Genomic DNA, 25,138 nt, shown 5'->3' with positions numbered 1-25,138 from the left:
TGGATGGAAAATTTTCAGATTGGAGGCAGGTTGCTAGCGGAGCGCCACAGGGATCAGTGCTTGGTCCTCTGCTCGTTGTGATTTTTATTAATGACTTAGAGGAGGGGGCTGAAGGGTGGATCAGTAAATTTGCTGATGACACCAAGATTGGTGGAGTAGTGGATGAGGTGGAGGGCTGTTGTAGTCTGCAAAGAGACATAGATAGGATGCAAAGCTGGGCTGAAAAATGGCAAATGGAGTTTAACCCTGATAAATGTGAGGTGATTCATTTTGGTAGGACTAATTTAAATGTGGATTACAGGGTCAAAGGTAGGGTTCTGAAGACTGTGGAGGAACAGAGAGATCTTGGGGTCCATATCCACAGATCTAGAACCATAGAACCATAGAAAATTACAGCTCAGAAACAGGCCTTTTGGCCCTTCTTGTCTGTGCCGAACCATTTTTTGCCTAGTCCCACTGACCTGCACTTGGACCATATCCCTCCACACCCCTCTCATCCATGAACCCATCCAAGTTTTTCTTAAATGTTAAAAGTGACCCCGCATTTACCACTTTATCCGGCAGCTCATTCCACACTCCCACCACTCTCTGCGTGAAGAAGCCCCCTCTAATATTCCCTTTAAACTTTTCTCCTTTCACCCTTAACCCATGCCCTCTGGTTTTTTTCTCCCCTAGTCTCAGCGGAAAAAGCCTGCTTGCATTCACTCTATCTATACCCATTCAAAATCTTATACACCTCTATCAAATCTTCCCTCAATCTTCTACGCTCCAGGGAATAAAGTCCCAACCTATTCTATCTCTCTCTGTAACTCAGCTTCTCAAGTCCCGGCAACATCCTTGTGAACCTTCTCTGCACTCTTTCAATCTTATTTACATCCCTCCTGTAACTAGGTGACCAAAACTGTACACAATCTCTAAAGGTTGCCACTCAAGTGGATAGAGCTGTGAAGAAGGCCTATAGTGTGTTAGCTTTTATCAACAGGGGGTTGGAGTTTAAGAGCCATGGGGTTATGCTGCAACTGTACAGGACCTTGGTGAGACCGCATTTGGAATATTGTGTGCAGTTCTGGTCGCCTCACTATAAGAAGGATGTGGAAGCGCTGGAAAGAGTGCAGAGGAGATTTACCAGGATGCTGCCTGGTTTGGAGGGTAGGTCTTATGATGAAAGGTTGAGGGAGCTAGGGCTGTTCTCTCTGGAGCGGAGGAGGCTGAGGGGAGACTTAACAGAGGTTTATAAAATGATGAAGGGGATAGATAGAGTGAACGTTCAAAGACTATTTTCTCGGGTGGATGGAGCTATTACAAGGGGACATAACTATAGGGTTCATGGTGGGAGATACAGGAAGGATATCAGAGGTAGGTCCTATACGCAGCGAGTGGTTGGGGTGTGGAATGGACTGCCTGCAGTGATAGTGGAGTCAGACACTTTAGGAACATTTAAGCGATTATTGGATAGGCACATGGAGCACACCAGGATGATAGGGAGTGGGATAGCTTGATCTTGGTTTCAGATAAAGCTCGGCACAACATCATGGGCCGAAGGGCCTGTTCTGTGCTGTACTGTTCTATGTTCTATGTTCTCGTGACCCCTTCTGGCTCTCCTAATTTCCTTCTTCTAGTCCCTTCCTCCAAGCCTTATACTCATCTAGATCCCTATCTTCGCCAAGCTCTCTGAACCTTTTGTATGCTTTCCTTTTCTTCTCAACTAGGTCCCGCACAGCTTTCGTGCAGCACGGTTCCTTTAACCTACCAACTCCTCCCTGTCTGCTCGGAACGTTGTCCTGTAGAACTCTAGACAGACATTCCTTGAAAAACTGCCACTTCTCTTCAGTACGTTACCCCGAGAATACCTCCTTCCAATTTACTCCTCTAATTTGCTGCCTTATGTCTTCATATTTCCCCTTACTCCATATAAACGCTCTCCTAGCTTGCCTGATCCTCTCTTTTTCCAATGCAAGCATAAAGGAGATAGAGTTATGATCGCTATCCCCAAGATGCTCTCCCACTGAGAGATCTGACACCTGTCCAGGTTCATTGGTCACTATCAGATCAAGTACAGCCTCTCCTCTTGTAGGCTTGTCCACATGCTGTGTCAGGAAACCCCCCTGAACACACCTAACGAACTCCTCCCCATCCAATCCCCTTACCCTAGGGATATTTCAATCTATGTTTGGGAAATTAAAGTCTCCCATCACAACAACTCTGCTATTATTGCAACTCAGTCAGAGTTTTAACAACACCAGGTTAAAGTCCAACAGGATTATTTTGTAGCAAATACCATGAGCTTTCGGAGCGCTGCTCCTTCGTCAGATGGAGTGGAAATGTGTTCTCAAACAGGGCACAGAGACACAAAATCAAGTTACAGAATATTGATTAGAATGCGAATCCCTACAACCAACCAGATCTTAAAGATACAGACAATGTGGATGGAGGGAGGATTAAGCACATGTTAAAGAGATGTGCATTATCTCCAGACAGGACAGCCCACAAGTCCAGGAGGCAAGCTGTGGGGGTTACTGATAAGGTGACATAAATCCAACATCCTGGTTTAGGCCGTCCTCATGTGTGCGGAACTTGGCTATCAGTTTCTGCTCAGCGACTCTGCGCTGTCGTGTGTCGTGAAGGCCGCCTTGGAGAACGCTTCCCTGAAGATCAGAGGCTGAATGCCCGTGACTGCTGAAGTGCTCACCCACAGGAAGAGAACAGTCTTGCCTGGTGATTGTCGAGCGGTGTTCATTCATCCATTGTCATAGCGTCTGCATGGTTTCCCCAATGTACCATGCCTCGGGACAGCCTTTCCTGCAGCGTATCAGGTAGACAACATTGGCCGAGTTGCAAGAGTAGGTACCGTGTACCTGGTGGATGGTGTTCTCACGTGAGATGATGGCATCCGTGTCGATGATCCGGCACGTCTTGCGGAGGTTGCTGTGGCAGGGTTGTGTGGTGTCGTGGTCACTGTTCTCCTAAAGGCTGGGTAGTTTGCTGCGGATAATGGTCTGTTTGAGGTTGTGCGGTTGTTTGACGGCAAGAAGTGGGGGTGTGGGGATGGCCTTGGCGAGATGTTCGTCTTCATCCATGACATGTTGAAGGCTCCGGAGGAGATGCCGTAGCTTCTCCGCTCCGGGGAAGTACTGGACAACGAAGGGTACTCTGTCCACCGTGTCCCATGTTTGTCTTCTGAGGAGGTCGGTGCGGTTTTTCGCTGTGGCGCGTCGGAACTGTTGATCGATGAGTCGAGCGCCATATCCTGTTCTTATGAGGGCATCTTTCAGCGTCTGGAGGTGTCTGTTGCAATCCTCCTCATCCGAGCAGATCCTGTGTATACGGAGGGCTTGTCCGTAGGGGATGGCTTCTTTTACGTGTTTAGGGTGGAAGCTGGAGAAGTGGAGCATCGTGAGGTTATCCGTGGGCTTGCGGTACAGTGAGATGCTGAGGTGACCGTCCTTAATGGAGATGCGTGTGTCCAAGAATGCAACCGATTCCGGAGAGTAGTCCATGGTGAGTCTGATGGTGGGATGGAACTTGTTGATGTCATCATAGAGTTGTTTCAGTGATTGCTCACCATGAGTCCAAAGGAAGAAAATATCATCGATGTATCTAGTGTATAGCATCGGTTGAAGGTCCTGTGCGCTGAAGAAGTCTTGTTTGATTTTCAAGTTTTCTGATGATACCAGTGTAGTGGGTCGGATCTCAAACAATGACGAGACAGAGTACAGGAATGAGATAGAGAATCTGGTGAACTGGTGCGACAACAATAATCTCTCCCTCAATGTCAACAAAAAGGAGATTGTCATCGACTTCAGGAAGCGTAAAGGAGAACATGCCCCTGTCCACATCAACAGGGACGAAGTAGAAAGGGTCAAGAGCTTCAAGTTTTTACGTGTCCAGATCACCAACAACCTGTCCTGGTCCCCCCATGCCGACACTATAGTTAAGAAAGCCCCACCAATGCTTCTACTTTCTCAGAAGACTAAGGAAATTTGGCATGTCAGCTACGAGTCTCACCAACTTTTACAAATGCACCATCGAAAGCATTCTTTTTGGTTGTATCACAGCTTGGTATGGCTCCTGCTCTGCCCAAGACCGCAAGGAACTACAAAAGGTCATGAATGTAGCCCAATCCATCACCCAAACCAGCCTCCCATCCATTGACTCTGTCTACACTTCCCGCTGCCTCGGCAAAGCAGCCAGCATAATTAAGGACCCCACGCATCCCAGACATTCGCTCTTCCACCTTCTTCCTTCGGGAAAAAGATATAAATGTCTGAGGTCACGTACCAACCAACTCAAGAACAGCTTCTTCTCTGCTGCCAGCAGACTTTTGAATGGATTTACCTTGCATTAAGTTGATCGTTCTCTGCACCCTAGCTATAACTGTAACATTCCATTCTGCACTCTCTCGTTTCCTTCTCTATGAATGGTATGCTTTGTCTGTATAGCGCGCAAGAAACAATACTTTTCACTGTATAGAAACATAGAAAAACTACAGCACAAACAGGCCCTTCGGCCCACAAGTTGTGCCGAACACATCCCTACCTTCTAGACCTACCTATAACCCTCCATCCTATTAAGCTCCATGTACTCATCCAGGAGTCTCTTAAAAGACCCTATTGAGTTTGCCTCCACCACCACTGACGGCAGCCGATTCCACTCGCCCACCACCCTCCGTGTGAAAAACTTACCCCTAACATTTCCCCTGTACCTACCCCCCAGCACCCTAAACCTGTATCCTCTCGTAGCAGACATTTCCACCCTGGGAAAAAGCCTCTGAGAGTCCACCCGATCTATGCCTCTCAACATCTTATACACCTCTATTAGGTCTCCTCTCATCCTTCGTCTCTCCAAGGAGAAAAGACTGAGCTCCCTCAGCCTATCCTCATAAGGCATGCCACTCAATCCAGGCAACATCCTTGTAAATCTCCTCTGCACCCTTTCAATCTTTTCCACATCCTTCCTATAGTGAGGCGACCAGAAGTGTATGTTAATACAGGTGACAAAAATAAATCAAATCAAAATCAATCCCAGTTTATTCAATCTCTCCTCATACCAGGCAACATCCTGGTAAACCTTTTCTGTACTCCCTCCAAAGCCTCTACATCCTTCTGGTAGTGTGGTGGCCAGAATTGGACACAGTATTCCAAATGTGGCTTAACCAACATTTTATATAATTTGCCAACTTTTCTACTCGATGCCCCAGCCGATGAAGACAAGCATTCCATATGCTTTCTTCACCACCTTTTCCACCTGTGCTGCCACTTTTAAGGATCTGTGGACCTGTACTCCCAGATTCTCTGTGTGTCTATACTCCTGATGGTTCTTGTAAGTTTCAGGGCAATCCTCCATACGTTAAAGGACTCAGAAGAAATCTTGACAGTTTAAAAGTGGCCAACTCTGGCTGCTGCCTGATGGAAAGCTTCCCAGAAGGCTCGGCAGGACAAGCATAGCCGGCCTCGGACTGGGATAAGGAAAGGTGTGAGCCAGCCTTGAATATGCAAGCGGCCAGTGGAAGTAGAAAGGCAGACACACCTGTGATATAATCATTGGAACAAAGGCAGATGGAGACCAGCAGACGAATAAGTAAACAAATCAGCAGGGGGCAATGGTCATGGAAATCGGCCCATCCCCAGAAGACAAGAAAGACCCAATCCCACTAATGGGATACCATTCAGGAAGCTCTGGAGGGACATCGGAAGGACATTAAAATATCAATCAAGGCAGTTGTGTTTGGACTTGACTCAATTTAAACCAAGACTGCGGTGATCGAAAGCCCCATTGTCTTTGAAAGCATCTACGGGGGCGGAGTCGATCGGACCCTTTTGAAAAGTCAAGACTTAAAAGATACAGGTTCAAGGCAGGAGTCAAGAGCAAGAGAAGCAGACAAGCAAGAAGGAGCCCTCTTCCAGAATCGCAAGCTGAGAAGCAGACAAGCAGGACCAAGCTCTCTTCAGTTTCGACACTGCACTGAGACATTCGAGCCGACCACAAAGGAACTCCTTATAGAATTGTGAGTATTCCAGCCAACCTTGTGAAGTTCCCGAGGATAGGATAGGGGTTGAGGCAAGGGGAGGGGTGGTGTATTGTAATTGTAAAATTCAGTAATCTTGTTTGAACTGTGTAAAGTAAGATTTTACTTGTGTTCGTTAACATTACTCCCATAGTGATAGCATAAAGCATAAGTTTTATTCAAGTGTGGTGTGGCATTGGAGAGGTTGATTCTATTGTTAAATAAATCACTGTAAGTTTGAAACTCGTTTTGGAGTTCGTCTTGCCTCTTGTTCTCTCATCAGCGCACTCTGGCGAGGTCACAGTTTCAATATCCCTTACCATAAATCCGGAGTCCAGAACCGAGGGTGATCTGAGCGATTCGAACCCGCTCACTCCAGGGTGACTGCTGGTCAGGAGATAAAGGATCAGAGTCTCTCTGTTTCTCTCTCTTGGGAACCCACTCGAGTGGTGTGGGTGCAGGGTGGCTATTGTCCCACCGACAAGGGAGAGAATCATTCGGGCCTTGGTGCTGGTTTTGGGATGGCTGTGTGATATAAGGATCAGGCTACCGGTCAGGTATAAACGGTGAGCCTGGTTCAGTGCTCTCTCTCCTGCGGAGTTGCCCCAGTGCGGCATTCCCCGATCCTTTGAAATTTGTAGGAGAGAGACACTCACAGCTCTCGGCAGAACCCCAAATACCGGCCCGCAAGTGGAGTAAAAAGAAAGATCCCGCTACATCTGCCATTTATTTTATAGCTCCCACCTGAATTGGATCAACCAAAACCCATCACTTCGCATTTGTCCGGATTAAATTCCATCTGCCATTTCTCCGCCCAATTTTCCAGCCTATCTATATTCTCTGTATTCTCTGGCAATCTTCATCACTATCTGCAACTCAGCCAATCTTAGTATCATCCACAAACTTGCTAATCAGATCAGCTACATTTTCTTCCAAGTCACTTATATATATTACAAACAGCAGAGGTCCCAGCACTGATCCATGCGGAACACCACTAGTTACATTCAGAAAAACACCCTTCCACCGCTACCCTCTGTCTTCTATGGCCAAGCCAGTTCTGAATCCATCTAGCTAGTTCACCGCTGATCCCGTGTGATTTAGTCTTTTGCAACAGCCTGCCATGAGGGACCTTGTCGAATGCCTTACTAAAGTCCATGTAGACAACATCCACAGCCCTTCCCTCATCAATCATTTTACTGTGAGAGAAGCATTTAAAGTGTGTTCTTGGGAGCAGAGTTTGGAAACTCTTATGTGACAATTATCTTGGGGGGGATTCTGAGGGGAAATCCACAAACACTACCTTGGCTTCAGAGTGGAGTGTGTGCATTTGACCAAAGGGTCTTTGTCTGTTCATGAGACCAATGTAGCTTCAAATGTACTTTGTCATCTGTGTCAATCCTCAATCCTGTGTGTAATCGTTAAACTAAATGGGGGAGTAAAGGAATATTATTTTATAACCTTGAGAAAACTATTTGGAATGGAAGCACTTTTAGAATGTCCTCTACAAGTGTGAAAAGGTTCTATAAGTGAATGTCTCTATTCCAGTGAGAGACTTGGGATTACAATCTTTCTTTCTCTACATACCTATGTTTAAAAAAGAATCAGTAGATGTGATGTTGTCTGACTAATGCTAATCTTCTACTTGTACCCCTGTACAGTTCTCCTTGCTTTCTGATGTAATCGCCAGGTAATCCGATCTGTGTGAAAAAGCAGAACATCACACAACACTTATCAATGAGTTACAATGTCAGCAAGAAGACAACACTTCATATAGACTTGTAAATGTGATTTGCAACTTTCTAGCTGGAGTTCTGTAGTTTCCACATTTTGAAGGAGGATAAATGCCATTTATTTGTTTCACCTGAGATGCCTACATCTCACGAGAGAATCATTTTTAAAATCATCTTTCAAGCAATTGCAGTTACTTCACCTGAATCCTGTTCCTCAGGGCTGATATTATACCCTGGTTCCATCATCGGGGAATTAATATTGGTGACATCTTGATCTCCCCCACCCAGTTTAATATATCTCAAATTATATCAAATTGTATCCTCAGGCTAAACAACTAAGGTAATTTATAAGTTAAAAGTAAAAGTCAGCAGTTAACTTTCAAATATTTCTGGAACCAATTGTTGGTATTTTCCAGAATTGGGGAATGAATTGAAAATTAGTAGTTGCCCTTTGAGGACAGAAATGAGGAGAAGGTTTGGAATTCTCAGTCTTGTGGAGGTGGAGTCATTGAATATTTTGTAATATGGAAGTAGATAGATTCTTGTTAGATAAGGGAATCAAAGGTTATCGGAGATAGGAATGTGAAACTCAACACCAAGAGATCAGTCGTGATCTTATTGAATGGTGGAGCAGGCTCGAAGGCCTACTTCTGCTTCTAGTTTCTCTGCCTTTTAAGGGAGAATTCTCCAGATTTCCACTCCCCGTTGTGCAAAGCACTTTTAATTCATTCATTCATAGGATGAGGGCATCATTGGCTGGGCCAGCATTTGTTGCCCATCCCTGAGGGCATTTAAGAGGGTATTGCTGTTTGTCTGGAGTCACTGTAGGCCAGACCAGGTAAGGACTGCAGATTTCCTTCCCTGAAGGATATTAGTGAACCAGATGGGTTTTTTACAACAATTGACAAAGGTTTCATGATCATCATTAGACTTTTAATTCCACATTTTTTTCATTTATTTCAAATTTCACAATCTGCCATGGTGGGATTCCAACCCAGGCACCCAGAGCATTACCTTAGGTCTCTGGATTATTAATCTAGCGACGAGGGCGGAATGGTGGCACAGTGGTTAGCGCTGCTGCCTCACAGCGCCAGGGACCCGGGTTCGATTCCCGGGGGCACGGTGACACAGTGGTTAGCGCTGCTGCCTCACAGCGCCAGGGACCCGGGTTCGATTCCTGGGGGCACGGTGGCACAGTGGTTAGCGCTGCTGCCTCATAGCGCCAGGGACCCGGGTTCCATTCCCGGGGGCACGGTGACACAGTGGTTAGCACTGCTGCCTCACAGTGCCAGGGACCCGGGTTCGATTCCCGGGGGCACGGTGACACAGTGGTTAGTGCTGCTGCCTCACAGCGCCAGGGACCCGGGTTCCATTCCCGGGGGCACGGTGACACAGTGGTTAGCGCTGCTGCCTCATAGCGCCAGGGACCCGGGTTCCATTCCCGGGGGCACAGTGGCACAGTGGTTAGCACTGCTGCCTCACAGTGCCAGGGACCCGGGTTCCATTCCCGGGGGCACGGTGACACAGTGGTTAGCACTGCTGCCTCACAGTGCCAGGGACCCGGGTTCCATTCCCGGGGGCACAGTGGCACAGTGGTTAGCACTGCTGCCTCACAGTGCCAGGGACCCGGGTTCCATTCCCGGGGGCACGGTGGCACAGTGGTTAGCGCTGCTGCCTCACAGCGCCAGGGACCCGGGTTCCATTCCCGGGGGCACGGTGACACAGTGGTTAGCGCTGCTGCCTCATAGCGCCAGGGACCCGGGTTCCATTCCCGGGGGCACGGTGACACAGTGGTTAGTGCTGCTGCCTCACAGCGCCAGGGACCCGGGTTCGATTCCCGGGGGCACGGTGACACAGTGGTTAGCACTGCTGCCTCACAGTGCCAGGGACCCGGGTTCCATTCCCGGGGGCACGGTGACACAGTGGTTAGCACTGCTGCCTCACAGTGCCAGGGACCCGGGTTCCATTCCCGGGGGCACAGTGACACAGTGGTTAGCGCTGCTGCCTCACAGCGCCAGGGACCCGGGTTCGATTCCCGGGGGCACGGTGACACAGTGGTTAGCGCTGCTGCCTCACAGCGCCAGGGACCCGGGTTCCATTCCCGGGGGCACGGTGACACAGTGGTTAACACTGCTGCCTCACAGCGCCAGGGACCCGGGTTCAATTCTGGCTTTGGGTCTGTCTGTGTGGACTCTGCACGTTCTCCCCGTGTCTGCGTGGGTTTCCTCCGGGTGCTCCGGTTTCCTCCCACAGTCCGAAAGATGTGCGAGTTAGATGGATTGGCCGTGCTAACGTGACCCTTAGTGTCAGGGGGATTAACAGTGTAAATATATGGGGTTATGGGGATAGGGCCTGGGTGGGATTGTTGTCATTGCAGACTCGATGGGCCAAATGGGCTCCTTCTGCACTGCAGGGATTCTATGATTCTCTGGTTCTATGACAATGCCACTGCTTCCCCCCTCCACCGGCACCCTTGTCCTAACATCACCCCTGAATAACCTCGATCTAAGTTTAAAATCGTTCCCATTTGTTCTGGTCTCCCACCCAATGGAAATAATTTCTATCAAACATATCGAATCATTTCATCATCTTTAACCCCTTAATTAGGTCACCTCTTAATCTTTAAAATGTCCTCACCAACAAGGGTCTTGCTAAACATGAGTTTGTGGATAAAGCTTGCACGACCTTTTCAATTTATTACCAATTCAGATCAGCGATAATTTAAAATAATTTAATTCGAACTCTTACAATGAACATAGAAACATAGAAACCCTACAGTGCAGAAGGAGGCCATTCGGCCCATCGAGTCTGCACCGACCACAATCCCACCCAGGCCCTACCCCCACATATTTTACCCGCTAATCCCTCCAACCTACGCATCTCAGGACTCTAAGGGACAATTTTTAACCTGGCCAATCAACCTAACCTGCACATCTTTGGACTGTGGAAGGAAACCAGAGCACCCGGAGGAAACCCACGCAGACACGAGGAGAATGTGCAAACTCCACACAGACAGTGACCCGAGCCGGGAATCGAACCCGGGACCCTGGAGCTGTGAAGCAGCAGTGCTAACCACTGTGCTACCGTGCCGCCCGAATGAAGAAGCTCTGACTGCAACTTAAACCATGGTAAAAGTGGGCCCAGTAGGTAGCCTCACAACACCAGGTTAAAGTCCAACAGGTTATTTGGTAGCACGAGCTTTCGGAGTGTCACTCCTTCATCAGGTGAGTGGCTCCCAGGAGCAGCGCTCCGAAAGCTTGTGCTCCCAAATAAACCTGTTGGACTTTAACCTGATGTTGTGAGACTTCTTACTGTGCCCACCCCAGTCCAACGCCGGCATCTCCACATCATGGTAAAAGTGAAAATATCTGAGGTCTTTTTTCAAACTGTTTCTGGTCTATATCATTGCCAGTCAGACGATGTATGTTTACAGTGACAAACACTTCAATCACTTGGAGCTTTCCCCTGTATTCTGACGAAATATTCTTAATGCAAAGCTGAATGGCTGCATCCCTGTTGTGAATTCTAGCTGAATGTCTAGTAAGCAATGGAATGGAGAGATGTCAATCAGGCTGAGGGAAAGTTTAAACTTCTCCCTGTGATTCGAATGTCTGTTCAATACTCACGCATTTTCCTGAATAGCTTCCTCCCCAGCTGCAGCGATCTTCTTGTAACAATAAAGCATCTCTGCAAATAGCCACAATGTCAGCACGACATTCAGAAAGTACATCATAATTTCACCAATGATGGAGGCCAGTTTTCGGTTCTCTGGATAAAAAAGGAATTTCAAGTAAAATTACCAAAGACCGAAAGGGTTAAAAGTCACTCAAATCGCCAACATTCACCACAAACTATTCCAGCAATGAGAATCTTGCACAGATTAAAACAGGCCAATGTGATAAAGAGATGTCCTTGAGTTTTTCCTCACTCATAAGCAAAAATACAACTTTTATTATCTTCTCAAGAGGCCAACATTTAACATTCTACTGTCCCCTTGTGTTTAGGATTGTGTTGAGGATTAAAAATGATTTTAAAATTAGGATTATGTTTAAGATCAGGATTGTATTTAGAAACATAGAAACGAGAAGCAGGAGGAGGCCATTCGGCCCTTCAAGCCTGCTCCACCATTCATTATGATCATGGCTGATAATCAAATTAAATAGCCTGATTTCCCCTTCCCTCCATTCCTCCTTTGATCCCCTTCACCCCAGGTGAAGTTATATCCAATTCCTTCTTGAAAACATTTAGGCTAGGATTCTCCCAAAAAATTTCTGAGTCTGCAATTCCCGTGAAAATGGGAGTAACTCCTGTCAATGTTTTCAGTGTGATTTTCAGAATGAGTCCCTGACACTCTGAACACTTTCGAGTGCCCTATCATAAATCAGTCCAAAAATCAGGAGGCAGAGCTTATTCCCACTGGAGAGGCCGGCAGCATAGCGCTGAGTGCGCCATTGCGCATGAGCCAATCTGTCAGCACCGAGATCGGCACATGCGCAGGAGCCCTGCCCTGTCGGCCTCCCGATCTGTTGTGGAGATGCCGGCGTTGGACTGGGGTAAACACAGTAAGAAGTTTAACAACACCAGGTTAAAGTCCAACAGGTTTATTTGGTAGCAAAAGCCACACAAGCTTTCGGAGCTCTTAGCCCCTTCTTCAGGTGAGTGGGAATTCTGTTCACAAACAGAGCTTATAAAGACACAGACTCAAATTACATGAATAATGGTTGGAATGCGAATACTTACAACTAATCAAGTCTTTAAGAAACAAAACAATGTGAGTGGAGAGAGCATCAAGACAGGCTAAAAAGATGTGTATTGTCTCCAGACAAGACAGCCAGTGAAACTCTGCAGGTTGCAAGTATTCGCATTCCAACCATTATTCATGTAATTTGAGTCTGTGTCTTTATAAGCTCTGTTTGTGAACAGAATTCCCACTCACCTGAAGAAGGGGCTAAGAGCTCCGAAAGCTTGTGTGGCTTTTGCTACCAAATAAGCCTCCCGATCGCCAGGCAGCCCCACGACCCTAGTTCACTGCCCCTCCGACTCACCACACTGCCCCCCCCGATCGCTGGCCTCCCGGACCTGCCCCCGGCCAGTGCCCCATGTCCCCCACCCCCCCAGAACCCCCGGCAGCCCTGACCCGCTGACCCCCCTGACTCCCCCTGCAGCTCCGACCCCCCGGCAGCCCTGGTCCTCTGACCCCCCCCCCCCCAAGCCCCCCACAGCCCCGAACTCCCCGACTCCCTAACTCCCCCTGCAGCCCCCACCCTCCCTGCAGCCCCCACCACCCCGGCAACCCCCCCCCCCCCCCCCCCCCCCCGGCAACTACGACCCCCTGGCAGCCCCCAACCCCGACCCCCCCCTGCAGCCCTGACCACCCTCACCCCACCCGGACAGCCAACCCCGATCCCTGTCCTCCCGCCCCCTGCCAGCGATCCCAGATGCAGAGTGGCAGTGGAACCCCCCACTCCCACCGATCAGCCCTCAACAGGCCCCACCCTCCATGGCCCTAACCCCTCTGGCCCCACCCCCTTGACAGTGCCAGGGTGCCACTGTGGTGCCTTTTAGTCATAAAGATTCTCCTGCGTAGATGGCTAGCCTGGCCTTCGTATCTTCCAAACTCAGGACTTGGAATCCCGACAGGAGGTGCTTATATGTCTGTTCTCCAATAACAGAGATTGCAGCTACTGTGTCCACCTCTATCTTCAAGGCATGGCCATTCGCAAGGAATTCTTCTATTATTGGGGCAATGTTTTTTTGTCATGATATGATTCCGTTGTTTTGTCCCCGTGCCTGGAAGAGGGGATACCTGCATGGTACGAGCAGCTACCAGCCTCGGATTTGTCACTGGGCAACACCCATTTTGCCTATTCAACAAAGAAGAAAGGACAGTACAGAACAGGGACAGGCCCTTCGACCCTCCAATCCTGTGCTGATCATGATGCCCTAACTAAAAAAAAGCCTTCTGCCCTTACTCGGTCTGTATCCCTCTATTCCCTCCCTATTCATCGACCCATCCAGAAGCCTCTAAAATGTTGCTAATGTGTCCGCTTCCACCACCTCCCCTGGCAGCGCATTCCAGGCACCCACCACTCTCTGCGTGAAAACCTCCCCCGATCTTCTCCCTTAAACTTTCCCCCTCTCACCTTGAACCTGTGCCCCCTAATAATTGACACTTCCACCCTGGGAAAATGCCTCTGACTATCCACCCTGTCTGTGCCTCTCAGTGTGTAGACCTCTATCAGGTCTCCCCTCAGCCTCCGTCTTTCCAGTGAAAACAATCCTAGTTTCCTGAAAAATCACCGTGGCTGTGTCCTTTGTAATAATCCATTTTCTGGCAATTGCACATCTCTGGAGTATGTTCTCTCATACTCTTGGGGTCGTCACTGCTGTTCCTTGACTGACAGGTGATGCCATTAGCGTTCCTCTACCGAAAGGGGCCCATTAACACCTGATTACACAAGCATTCTCCATTGAAGACTGGTCCTTCCCTCTAGTTGGAAGAAATTGCAGCCCCTTTAGTTCCTCAGCCTGTTCTCCTGCATTCAATGGGTTGTTGAAAGTGCGAGCCACAGCTTGTTTTGGATGGTTCGGTCATTTCTGCTGCATACCAATCTGTCCCGCAACATTTCATTTCGAGGTGGTCTAGATTAGCAGTGTTCAGCCAATTTCCCCAGCCTAACCTGGAACTCAGTGACAGATTCCCCAGGTGTTCCCCGAGTCATGTTGAAGTGATATCAGTGGAGAATTACAGGGGCTCCAGATTGCAGTGGTTTTCTACTAGCTCAGTAAAAGTCTTTGAATTGAGGCATCCGGATAGGTCAGACTTTATATCATGCTGAAAGTCAGTGCCCCACATGCTGTCAGCAATATCACTTTTTGTTTTCATTTCCTTCAATGTATTGGACCCAATCTTCCCCACTGGTCTCATAGAGTCAAGTTTCCCAAAAAGAGGCAAGGTGGTTTTTTGCCTTGCCAGAGATGATTCTTGACTTAAGGAGATAGTCCGGAGGTAAATTCGGAGAAAAATAATTCTCCTCATCGCCAAAATAGTAATTGAGCCAGATGCCAGTTTCCTATCACCGCCACCCTTTATTGTGCACCAAAGGAAAGGTCTGCAGCTGTGGCTAAACACAGTAAGAAGTCTCACAACACCAGGTTAAAGTCCAACAGGTTTATTTGGTAGCAAATACCATAAGCTTTCGGAGCTTGCTGCTCCTTCGTCAGATGGAGTGGTCTCTGTTCTCCAACAGTGCACAGACACAGAAATCAAGTTACAGAATACTAATTAGAATGCAAATCTCTACAGCCAGCCAGGTCTTAAAAGGTACAGATAATGTGGTTGGAGGGAACATTAAACACAGGTTAAAGAGATGTGTATTGTCTCCAGACAGAACAGCTGGTGAGATTATGCAAGACCAGGGGCAAGCTGTGGGGGTTACTGATAATGTGACATAAATCCAACATCCCGGTTTAGGCTGTCCTCATGTGTGCGGAACTTGGCTATCGGTTGCATTCTTGGACACACGCATCTCCATTAAGGACGGTCGCCTCAGCACCTCACTATACTGCAAGCCCACGGATAACCCATGATGCTCCACTTCTCCAGCTTCCACCCTAAACACGTAAAAGAAGCCATCCCCTACGGACAAGCCCTCCGAATACACAGGATCTGCTCGGATGAGGAGGATCGCAACAGACACCTCCAGACGCTGAAAGATACCCTCATAAGAACAGGATATGGCGCTCGACTCATCGATCAACAGTTCCGACGCGCCACAGCGAAAAACCGCACCGACTTCCTCAGAAGACAAACACGGGACACGGAGGACAGAGTACCCTTCGTCGTCCAGTACTTCCCCGGAGCGGAGAAGCTACGGCATCTCCTCCGGAGTCTTCAACATGTCATTGATGAAGACGAACATCTCGCCAAGGCCATCCCCACACCCCCACTTCTTGCCTTCAAACAACCACGCAACCTCAAACAGACCATTGTCCGCAGCAAACTACCCAGCCTTCAGGAGAACAGTGACCATGACACCACACAACCCTGCCACAGCAACCTCTGCAAGGCGTGCCGGATCATCGACACGGATGCCATCATCTCACGTGAGAACACCATCTACCAGGTACACGGTACATACTCTTGCAACTCGGCCAACGTTGTCTACCTGATACGCTGCAGGAAAGGATGTCCCGAGGCATGGTACATTGGGGAAACCATGCAGACGCTACGACACCGGATGAATGAACACCGCTCGACAATCACCAGGCAAGACTGTTCTCTTCCTGTGGGGGAGCACTTCAGCAGTCACGGGCATTCAGCCTTGGATCTTCAGGTAAGCGTTCTCCAAGGCGGCCTTCACGACACACGACAGCGCAGAGTCGCTGAGCAGAAACTGATAGCCAAGTTCCGCACACATGAGGACGGCCTAAACCGGGATGTTGGATTTATGTCACATTATCAGTAACCCCCACAGCTTGCCCCTGGTCTTGCATAATCTCGATGTGGAGATGCCGGCGTTGGACTGGGGTAAACACAGTAAGAAGTTTAACAACACCAGGTTAAAGTCCAACAGGTTTATTTGGTAGCAAAAGCCACACAAGCTTTCGAGGCTCTGAGCCCCTTCTTCAGGTGAGTGGGAATTCTGTTCACAAACAGAACTTATAAAGACACAGACTCAATTTACATGAATAATGGTTGGAATGCGAATACTTACAACTAATCCAGTCTTTAAGAAACAAAACAATGGGAGTGGAGAGAGCATCAAGACAGGCTAAAAAGATGTGTATTGTCTCCAGACAAGACAGCCAGTGAAACTCTGCAGGTCCACGCAACTGTGGGAGTTACAAATAGTGTGACATAAACCCAATATCCCGGTTGAGGCCGTCCATGTGTGTGCGGAACTTGGCTATCAGTTTCTGCTCAGCGACTCTGCGCTGTCGTGTGTCGCGAAGGCCGCCTTGGAGAACGCTTACCCGAATATCAGAGGCCGAATGCCCGTGACCGCTGAAGTGCTCCCCAACAGGAAGAGAACAGTCTTGCCTGGTGATTGTCGAGCGGTGTTCATTCATCCATTGTCGCAGCGTCTGCATAGTTTCCCCAATGTACCATGCCTCGGGACATCCTTTCTTGCAACGTATCAGGTAGACAACGTTGGCCGAGTTGCAAGAGTATGTACCGTGTACCTGGTGGATGGTGTTCTCACGTGAGATGATGGCATCTGTGTCGATGATCCGGCACGTCTTGCAGAGGTTGCTGTGGCAGGGTTGTGTGGTGTCTTGGTCACTGTTCTCCTGAAGGCTGGGTAGTTTGCTGCGGACAATGGTCTGTTTGAGGTTGTGCTGTTGTTTGAAGGCAAGAAGTGGGGGTGTGGGGATGGCCTTGGCGAGATGTTCGTCTTCATCAATGACATGTTGAAGGCTCCGGAGGAGATGCCGTAGCTTCTCCGCTCCGGGGAAGTACTGGACGACGAAGGGTGCTCTGTCCTCCGTGTCCCGTGTTTGTCTTCTGAGGAGGTCGGTGCGGTTTTTCGCTGTGGCACGTCGGAACTGTTGATCGATGAGTCGAGCGCCATATCCTGTTCTTATGAGGGCATCTTTCAGCGTCTGGAGGTGTCTGTTGCGATCCTCCTCATCCGAGCAGATCCTGTGTATTCGGAGGGCTTGTCCGTAGGGGATGGCTTCTTTAACGTGTTTAGGGTGGAAGCTGGAGAAGTGGAGCATCGTGAGGTTATCCGTGGGCCGCTGCCCTCGACTTGACATGTATGCCCAAGCCGTCAGGAGGTGCGTCAACACCAAATTCATCAGCCGCACTCACAAGACAGCCCCGAACATCACCCAAGCACAACGTAACGCCATCCACGCTCTCAAGACCAACCGCAACATTGTCATCAAACCAGCAGACAAAGGAGGGGCCATCGTCATACTGAACAGAACGGATTACTGCAAAGAAGTGTACCGACAACTCAACAACGAGGAACACTACAGACAGTTACCTGCAGATCCGACCAAAGAACACACCCGTCAACTCAACACTCTGATCAAGACCTTTGATCCGGACCTTCAGAACACCCTCCGTGCTCTCATCCCACGTACTCCCCGCCTTGGAGATCTCTACTGCCTCCCGAAGATACACAAGGCAAACACACCCGGCTGTCCAATCGTATCGGGCAATGGGACCCTGTGCGAGAACCTCTCCGGCTATGTCGAGGGCATCCTGAAACCCATTGTACAAAGAACCCCCAGCTTTTGTCGCGACACGACGGACTTCCTACAGAAACTCGGCACACATGGAGCAGTTGAACCAGGAGCGCTCCTCGTCACAATGGATGTCTCGGCACTCGACACCAGCATCCCCCACGATGATGGCATTGCTGCAACGGCCTCAGTGCTCAGCGCCAACAACTGCCAGTTTCCAGATGCAATTTTACAACTCATCCGCTTCATCCTGGACCACAATATCTTCACCTTCAACAACCAGTTCTTCATCCAGACACACGGAACAGCCATGGGGACCAAATTTGCACCTCAATATACCAACATCTTCATGCACAGGTTCGAACAAGACTTCTTCACCGCACGGGACCTTCAAGCGATGCTATACACTAGATACATCGATGACATTTTCTTCCTTTGGACTCATGGTGAACAATCACTGAAACAACTCTATGATGACATCAACAAGTTCCATCCCACCATCAGGCTCACCATAGACTACTCTCCGGAATCGGTTGCATTCTTGGACACACGCATCTCCATTAAGGACGGTCACCTCAGCACCTCACTGTACCGCAAGCCCACGGATAACCTCACGATGCTCCACTTCTCCAGCTTCCACCCTAAACACGTAAAAGAAGCCATCCCCTACGGACAAGCCCTCCGAATACACAGGATCTGCTCGGATGAGGAGGATCACAACAGACACCTCCAGACGCTGAAAGATGCCCTCATAAGAACAGGATATGGCGCTAGACTCATTGATCAACAGTTCCAACGTGCCACAGCGAAAAACCGCACCGACCTCCTCAGAAGACAAACACGGGACACAGTGGACAGAGTACCCTTCGTTGTCCAGTACTTCCCCGGAGCGGAGAAGCTACGGCATCTCCTCCGGAGCCTTCAACATGTCATTGATGAAGACGAACATCTCGCCAAGGCCATCCCCACACCCCCACTTCTTGCCTTCAAACAACCGCACAACCTCAAACAGACCATTGTCCGCAGCAAACTACCCAGCCTTCAGGAGAACAGTGACCAAGACACCACACAACCCTGCCACAGCAACCTCTGCAAGACGTGCCGGATCATCGACACAGATGCCATCATCTCACGTGAGAACACCATCCACCAGGTACACGGTACATACTCTTGCAACTCGGCCAACGTTGTCTACCTGATACGTTGCAAGAAAGGATGTCCCGAGGCATGGTACATTGGGGAAACTATGCAGACGCTGCGACAATGGATGAATGAACACCGCTCGACAATCACCAGGCAAGACTGTTCTCTTCCTGTTGGGGAGCACTTCAGCGGTCACGGGCATTCGGCCTCTGATATTCGGGTAAGCGTTCTCCAAGGCGGCCTTCGCGACACACGACTGCGCAGAGTCGCTGAGCAGAAACTGATAGCCAAGTTCCGCACACACAAGGACGGCCTCAACCGGGATATTGGGTTTATGTCACACTATTTGTAACTCCCACAGTTGCGTGGACCTGCAGAGTTTCACTGGCTGTCTTGTCTGGAGACAATACACATCTTTTTAGCCTGTCTTGATGCTCTCTCCACTCCCATTGTTTTGTTTCTTAAAGACTGGATTAGTTGTAAGTATTCGCATTCCAACCATTATTCATGTAAATTGAGTCTGTGTCTTTATAAGTTCTGTTTGTGAACAGAATTCCCACTCACCTGAAGAAGGGGCTCAGAGCCTCGAAAGCTTGTGTGGCTTTTGCTACCAAATAAACCTGTTGGACTTTAACCTGGTGTTGTTAAACTTCTTACTGCATAATCTCACCAGCTGTTCTGTCTGGAGACAATACACATCTCTTTAACCTGTGTTTAATGTTCCCTCCAACCACATTATCTGTACCTTTTAAGACCTGGCTGGCTGTAGAGATTTGCATTCTAATCAGTATTCTGTAACTTGATTTCTGTGTCTGTGCACTGTTGGAGAACAGAGACCACTCCATCTGACGAAGGAGCAGTGCTCCGAAAGCTTATGGTATTTGCTACCAAATAAACCTGTTGGACTTTAACCTGGTGTTGTGAGACTTCTTACTGTGCTTACCCCAGTCCAACGCCGGCATCTCCACATCATGGCTGTGGCTAAAGCCAGACTGTCTCTGCCTCGGAACCTACAATCCCCGTCCAGGTTCAGACATCAGGAAACCCCAGCTGTCTGCTTCTCATTGGCCAAGCATCCGCTCACTCCAAAAGGATGCTCGTATTCCAAGAAGCTCATGGGGAGATGAGTTGATGGTCCCCGTGTTCTTTATGGCCATTGAAATATCCCACCCATCTCCCCTGATGATTATTGGTACTGCCCCTGGTCCCATTTCTCTCCTTCATAGTGCCTGAGACGCTGTCCCCTCTTCCTCTGACCGTTAAATTTGGGTAGATTTTTGTCAGGTTTAACAATTGGAACTGTGCAAATAGAATCTGGAAATTCTCCAGGGATCCACTAAAATATCAAATCTATTTGATTGTACATGAAGGTACCTGTAGCAACCACCGATAATTCGATGGTCTTGTTTACTTGTGTGAAGAAAATGAACTCTCCACTCCTGTAGTAAAAGGTTCTGTTGAAGAAACATCGATAGGTTCCAGCATCACCGAAGCTGACATTCTGCAGGATTATTGTCGCTTCCTGAATGTCGTCCGTCTTTTTGCTTCCGTGCCACTTAATCCGATTCTCAAAATTCCCGTAGGCAATGTCCACGTCTGGGAAAGCATATTCATAAATCTGAAAGAGACCAAGGTTAGAAATGATTATACGTCAGTCTTCTCAGCATTCCTTCAAGATATTACCTCAATGTTGGTTAAAAAATCTTTGAAATCACAATGTGAGGAAGATGGAAACTGTTTGGATGGAATGGGCTGTTGGGTGAGTCGCTGTTATATAGCAATGATTCCGGGCACAGAACAATCCAATTTATTACCACCAATCAATTAGTAATGATGGTCATTTATGGAGAAATGTCACTCAGTATAACATGGCGGCACGGTGACACAGTGGTTAGCGCTGCTGCCTCACAGCGCCAGGGACCCGGGTTCGATTCCCGGGGGCACGGTGACACAGTGGTTAGCGCCGCTGCCTCACAGCGCCAGGGACCCGGGTTCCATTCCCGGGGGCACGGTGACACAGTGGTTAGCGCCGCTGCCTCACAGCGCCAGGGACCCGGGTTCCATTCCCGGGGGCACGGTGACACAGTGGTTAGCGCTGCTGCCTCACAGCGCCAGGGACCCGGGTTCGATTCCAGGGGGCACGGTGACACAGTGGTTAGCGCTGCTGCCTCACAGCGCCAGGGACCCGGGTTCCATTCCCGGGGGCACGGTGACACAGTGGTTAGCGCTGCTGCCTCACAGCGCCAGGGACCCGGGTTCCATTCCCGGGGGCACGGTGACACAGTGGTTAGCGCTGCTGCCTCACAGCGCCAGGGACCCGGGTTCCATTCCCGGGGACACGGTGACACAGTGGTTAGCGCTGCTGCCTCACAGTGCCAGGGACCCGGGTTCGATTCCCGGGGGCACGGTGACACAGGGGTTAGCACTGCTGCCTCACAGCGCCAGGGACCCGGGTTCGATTCCCGGGGGCACGGTGACACAGTGGTTAGCACTGCTGCCTCACAGCGCCAGGGACCCGGGTTCGATTCCCGGGGGCACGGTGACACAGGGGTTAGCGCTGCTGCCTCACAGCGCCAGGGACCCGGGTTCCATTCCCATGGGCACGGTGACACAGTGGTTAGCGCTGCTGCCTCACAGCGCCAGGGACCCGGGTTCGATTCCCGGGGGCACGGTGACACAGTGGTTAGCGCTGCTGCCTCACAGCGCCAGGGACCCGGGTTCGATTCCCGGGGGCACGGTGACACAGTGGTTAGTGCTGCTGCCTCACAGCGCCAGGGACCCGGGTTCGATTCCCGGGAGCACGGTGACACAGTGGTTAGCGCTGCTGCCTCACAGCGCCAGGGACCCGGGTTCCATTCCCGGGGGCACGGTGACACAGGGGTTAGCGCTGCTGCCTCACAGCGCCAGGGACCCGGGTTCGATTCCCGGGGGCACGGTGACACAGTGGTTAGCGCTGCTGCCTCACAGCGCCAGGGACCCGGGTTCGATTCCCGGGGGCACGGTGACACAGTGGTTAGCGCTGCTGCCTCACAGCGCCAGGGACCCGGGTTCGATTCCCGGGGACACGGTGACACAGTGGTTAGCGCTGCTGCCTCACAGCGCCAGGGACCCGGGTTCGATTCCCGGGGGCACGGTAACACAGTGGTTAGCGCTGCTGCCTCACAGCGCCAGGGACCCGGGTTCGATTCCCGGGGGCACGGTGACACAGTGGTTAGCGCTGCTGCCTCACAGCGCCAGGGACCCGGGTTCCATTCCCGGGGGCACGGTGACACAGTGGTTAGCGCTGCTGCCTCACAGCGCCAGGGACCCGGGTTCCATTCCCGGGGGCACGGTGACACAGGGGTTAGCGCTGCTGCCTCACAGCGCCAGGGACCCGGGTTCCATTCCCGGGGGCACGGTGACACAGGGGTTAGCGCTGCTGCCTCACAGCGCCAGGGACCCGGGTTCGATTCCCGGGGGCACGGTGACACAGTGGTTAGCGCTGCTGCCTCACAGCGCCAGGGACCCGGGTTCGATTCCCGGGGACACGGTGACACAGTGGTTAGCGCTGCTGCCTCACAGCGCCAGGGACCCGGGTTCGATTCCCGGGGGCACGGTAACACAGTGGTTAGCGCTGCTGCCTCACAGCGCCAGGGACCCGGGTTCGATTCCCGGGGGCACGGTGACACAGGGGTTAGCGCTGCTGCCTCACAGCGCCAGGGACCCGGGTTCGATTCCCGGGGGCACGGTGACACAGTGGTTAGCGCTGCTGCCTCACAGCGCCAGGGACCCGGGTTCGATTCCCGGGGGCACGGTGACACAGTGGTTAGCGCTGCTGCCTCACAGCGCCAGGGACCCGGGTTCGATTCCCGGGGGCACGGTGACACAGGGGTTAGCGCTGCTGCCTCACAGCGCCAGGGACCCGGGTTCGATTCCCGGGGGCACGGTGACACAGGGGTTAGCGCTGCTGCGTCACAGCGCCAGGGACCCGGGTTCCATTCCCGGGGGCACGGTGACACAGTGGTTAGCGCTGCTGCCTCACAGCGCCAGGGACCCGGGTTCGATTCCCGGGGGCACGGTGACACAGTGGTTAGCGCTGCTGCCTCACAGCGCCAGGGACCCGGGTTCGATTCCCGGGGACACGGTGACACAGTGGTTAGCGCTGCTGCCTCACAGCGCCAGGGACCCGGGTTCCATTCCCGGGGGCACGGTGACACAGTGGTTAGCGCTGCTGCCTCACAGCGCCAGGGACCCGGGTTCGATTCCCGGGGGCACGGTGACACAGTGGTTAGTGCTGCTGCCTCACAGCGCCAGGGACCCGGGTTCGATTCCCGGGGGCACGGTGACACAGTGGTTAGTGCTGCTGCCTCACAGCGCCAGGGACCCGGGTTCCATTCCCGGGGGCACGGTGACACAGTGATTAGTGCTGCTGCCTCACAGCGCCAGGGACCCGGGTTCGATTCCCGGGGGCACGGTGACACAGTGGTTAGCGCTGCTGCCTCACAGCGCCAGGGACCCGGGTTCCATTCCCGGGGGCACGGTGACACAGTGGTTAGCACTGCTGCCTCACAGCACCAGGGACCCACGTTCAAATCCCAGCTTGATCACTGTCTGTGCGGAGTCTGCACATTCTCCCTGTGTCTGCGTGGGTTTCCTCCGGGTGCTCCGGTTTCCTCCCACAGTCCAAAGATGTACGAGTTTGGTGGTTTGGCCGTGCTAAATTGCCCCTTTGTGTCCAAAGATGTGCAGGTTAGGTGGATTGGCCATGGTAAATTGCCCCTTAGTCAAAGAAGCATAGAATCATAGAATCCCTGTAGTGCAGAAAGAGGCCTTTGGCCCATCGAGCCTGCACTGACAACAATCCCACCTAGGCCCTATCCGTGTAACCCCACGTATTGATCCTGCAAATCCCCATGACTCCAAGGAACAATGTGGCATGGCCAATCCACCTAACCCGCACATCTTCGTGTTCAAAAATGTGCAAGTTAGGTGGATTGGCCATGCTAAATTGTCCCCAAGTGTCCAAAGATATGCAGGTTAGAAACACAAGAAACATAGAAACTAAAAGCAGGAGGAGGCCATTCAGCCCTTTGAGCCTGCTCTGTCATTCATTTTGATCATGGCTGATCATCAAATTCAATATCTTGATCCTCCCTTTCCCCCATATCCCTCGATCCCTTTAGCCTCAAGAGCTATATCTAATTTCTTCTTGAAATAAGACAATGTTTTGGCCTCAACTACTTTCTGTGGGAGTGAATTCCACACAGTAAAGTTTATTTATTAGTGTCACAAGTAGGCTTACATTAACACCGCAATGAAGTTACTGTGAAAATCCTCTGGTCACCACACTCCGGCACCTGTTCGGGTTACACTGAGGGACAATTTAGCATGGCCAATCCACCCTAACCAGCACGTCTTTCAGACTGTGGGAGGAAACCGGAACACCTGGAGGAAACCCACGCAGACACGGGGAGAACGTGCAAACTCCATACAGACAGTTACCTGAGGCTGGAATCGAACCCGGGTCCCTGGCGCTGTGAGGCAGCAGCGCTAACCACTGTGTCACCGTGCCCCCGGGAATCGAACCCGGGTCCCTGGCGCTGTGAGGCAGCAGCGCTAACCACTGTGTCACCGTGCCCCCGGGAATGGAACCCGGGTCCCTGGCGCTGTGAGGCAGCAGCGCTAACCACTGTGTCACCGTGCCCCCGGGAATCGAACCCGGGTCCCTGGCGCTGTGAGGCAGCAGCGCTAACCACTGTGTCACCGTGCCCCCGGGAATCAAACCCGGGTCCCTGGCGCTGTGAGGCAGCAGCGCTAACCACTGTGTCACCGTGCCCCCGGGAATCGAACCCGGGTCCCTGGCGCTGTGAGGCACCAGCGCTAACCACTGTGTCACCGTGCGCCCCATTCACCACCTTCTGGATGAAGAAATTTCTCCTCCCCTTATCCTCAAACTATGACCCCTTGTTTTGGACTCCCCCACCATCGGGAACATTCTTTCTGAATATATCCTGCCTAATCCTGTTAGAATTTTAAAAGTTTCTCTGACATCCTTGAGGTTAGGTGGATTGACCGTGCAAAATTG

The 25,138-nt window shown here is 50.9% G+C and overlaps 1 protein-coding gene across 1 annotated transcript in view; it reads right to left on the bottom strand.

The window, feature by feature from the left end:
* Positions 1-25,138, bottom strand: part of scn1ba (sodium channel, voltage-gated, type I, beta a) — a 118,847-nt gene that overhangs the window by 52,255 nt on the left and 41,454 nt on the right. The window contains exons 2-4 of the mRNA XM_078205595.1: positions 20,449-20,692; positions 11,361-11,502; positions 7,589-7,701 (exon numbers count right to left, since the gene is read on the bottom strand). Of these exons, the coding sequence (XP_078061721.1) occupies positions 7,635-7,701; positions 11,361-11,502; positions 20,449-20,692 (453 nt within the window). The 3' untranslated portion in view covers positions 7,589-7,634. The remainder of the gene's footprint in view (positions 1-7,588; positions 7,702-11,360; positions 11,503-20,448; positions 20,693-25,138) is intronic.

The sequence above is a fragment of the Mustelus asterias genome, unplaced genomic scaffold (genome assembly GCF_964213995.1).
Source record: "Mustelus asterias unplaced genomic scaffold, sMusAst1.hap1.1 HAP1_SCAFFOLD_839, whole genome shotgun sequence".
In the NCBI taxonomy this organism is placed as follows: domain Eukaryota; kingdom Metazoa; phylum Chordata; class Chondrichthyes; order Carcharhiniformes; family Triakidae; genus Mustelus; species Mustelus asterias.
The sequence above is the reverse complement of the archived record's forward strand: the minus strand, read 5'-3'. Positions and strand labels throughout refer to the sequence as shown.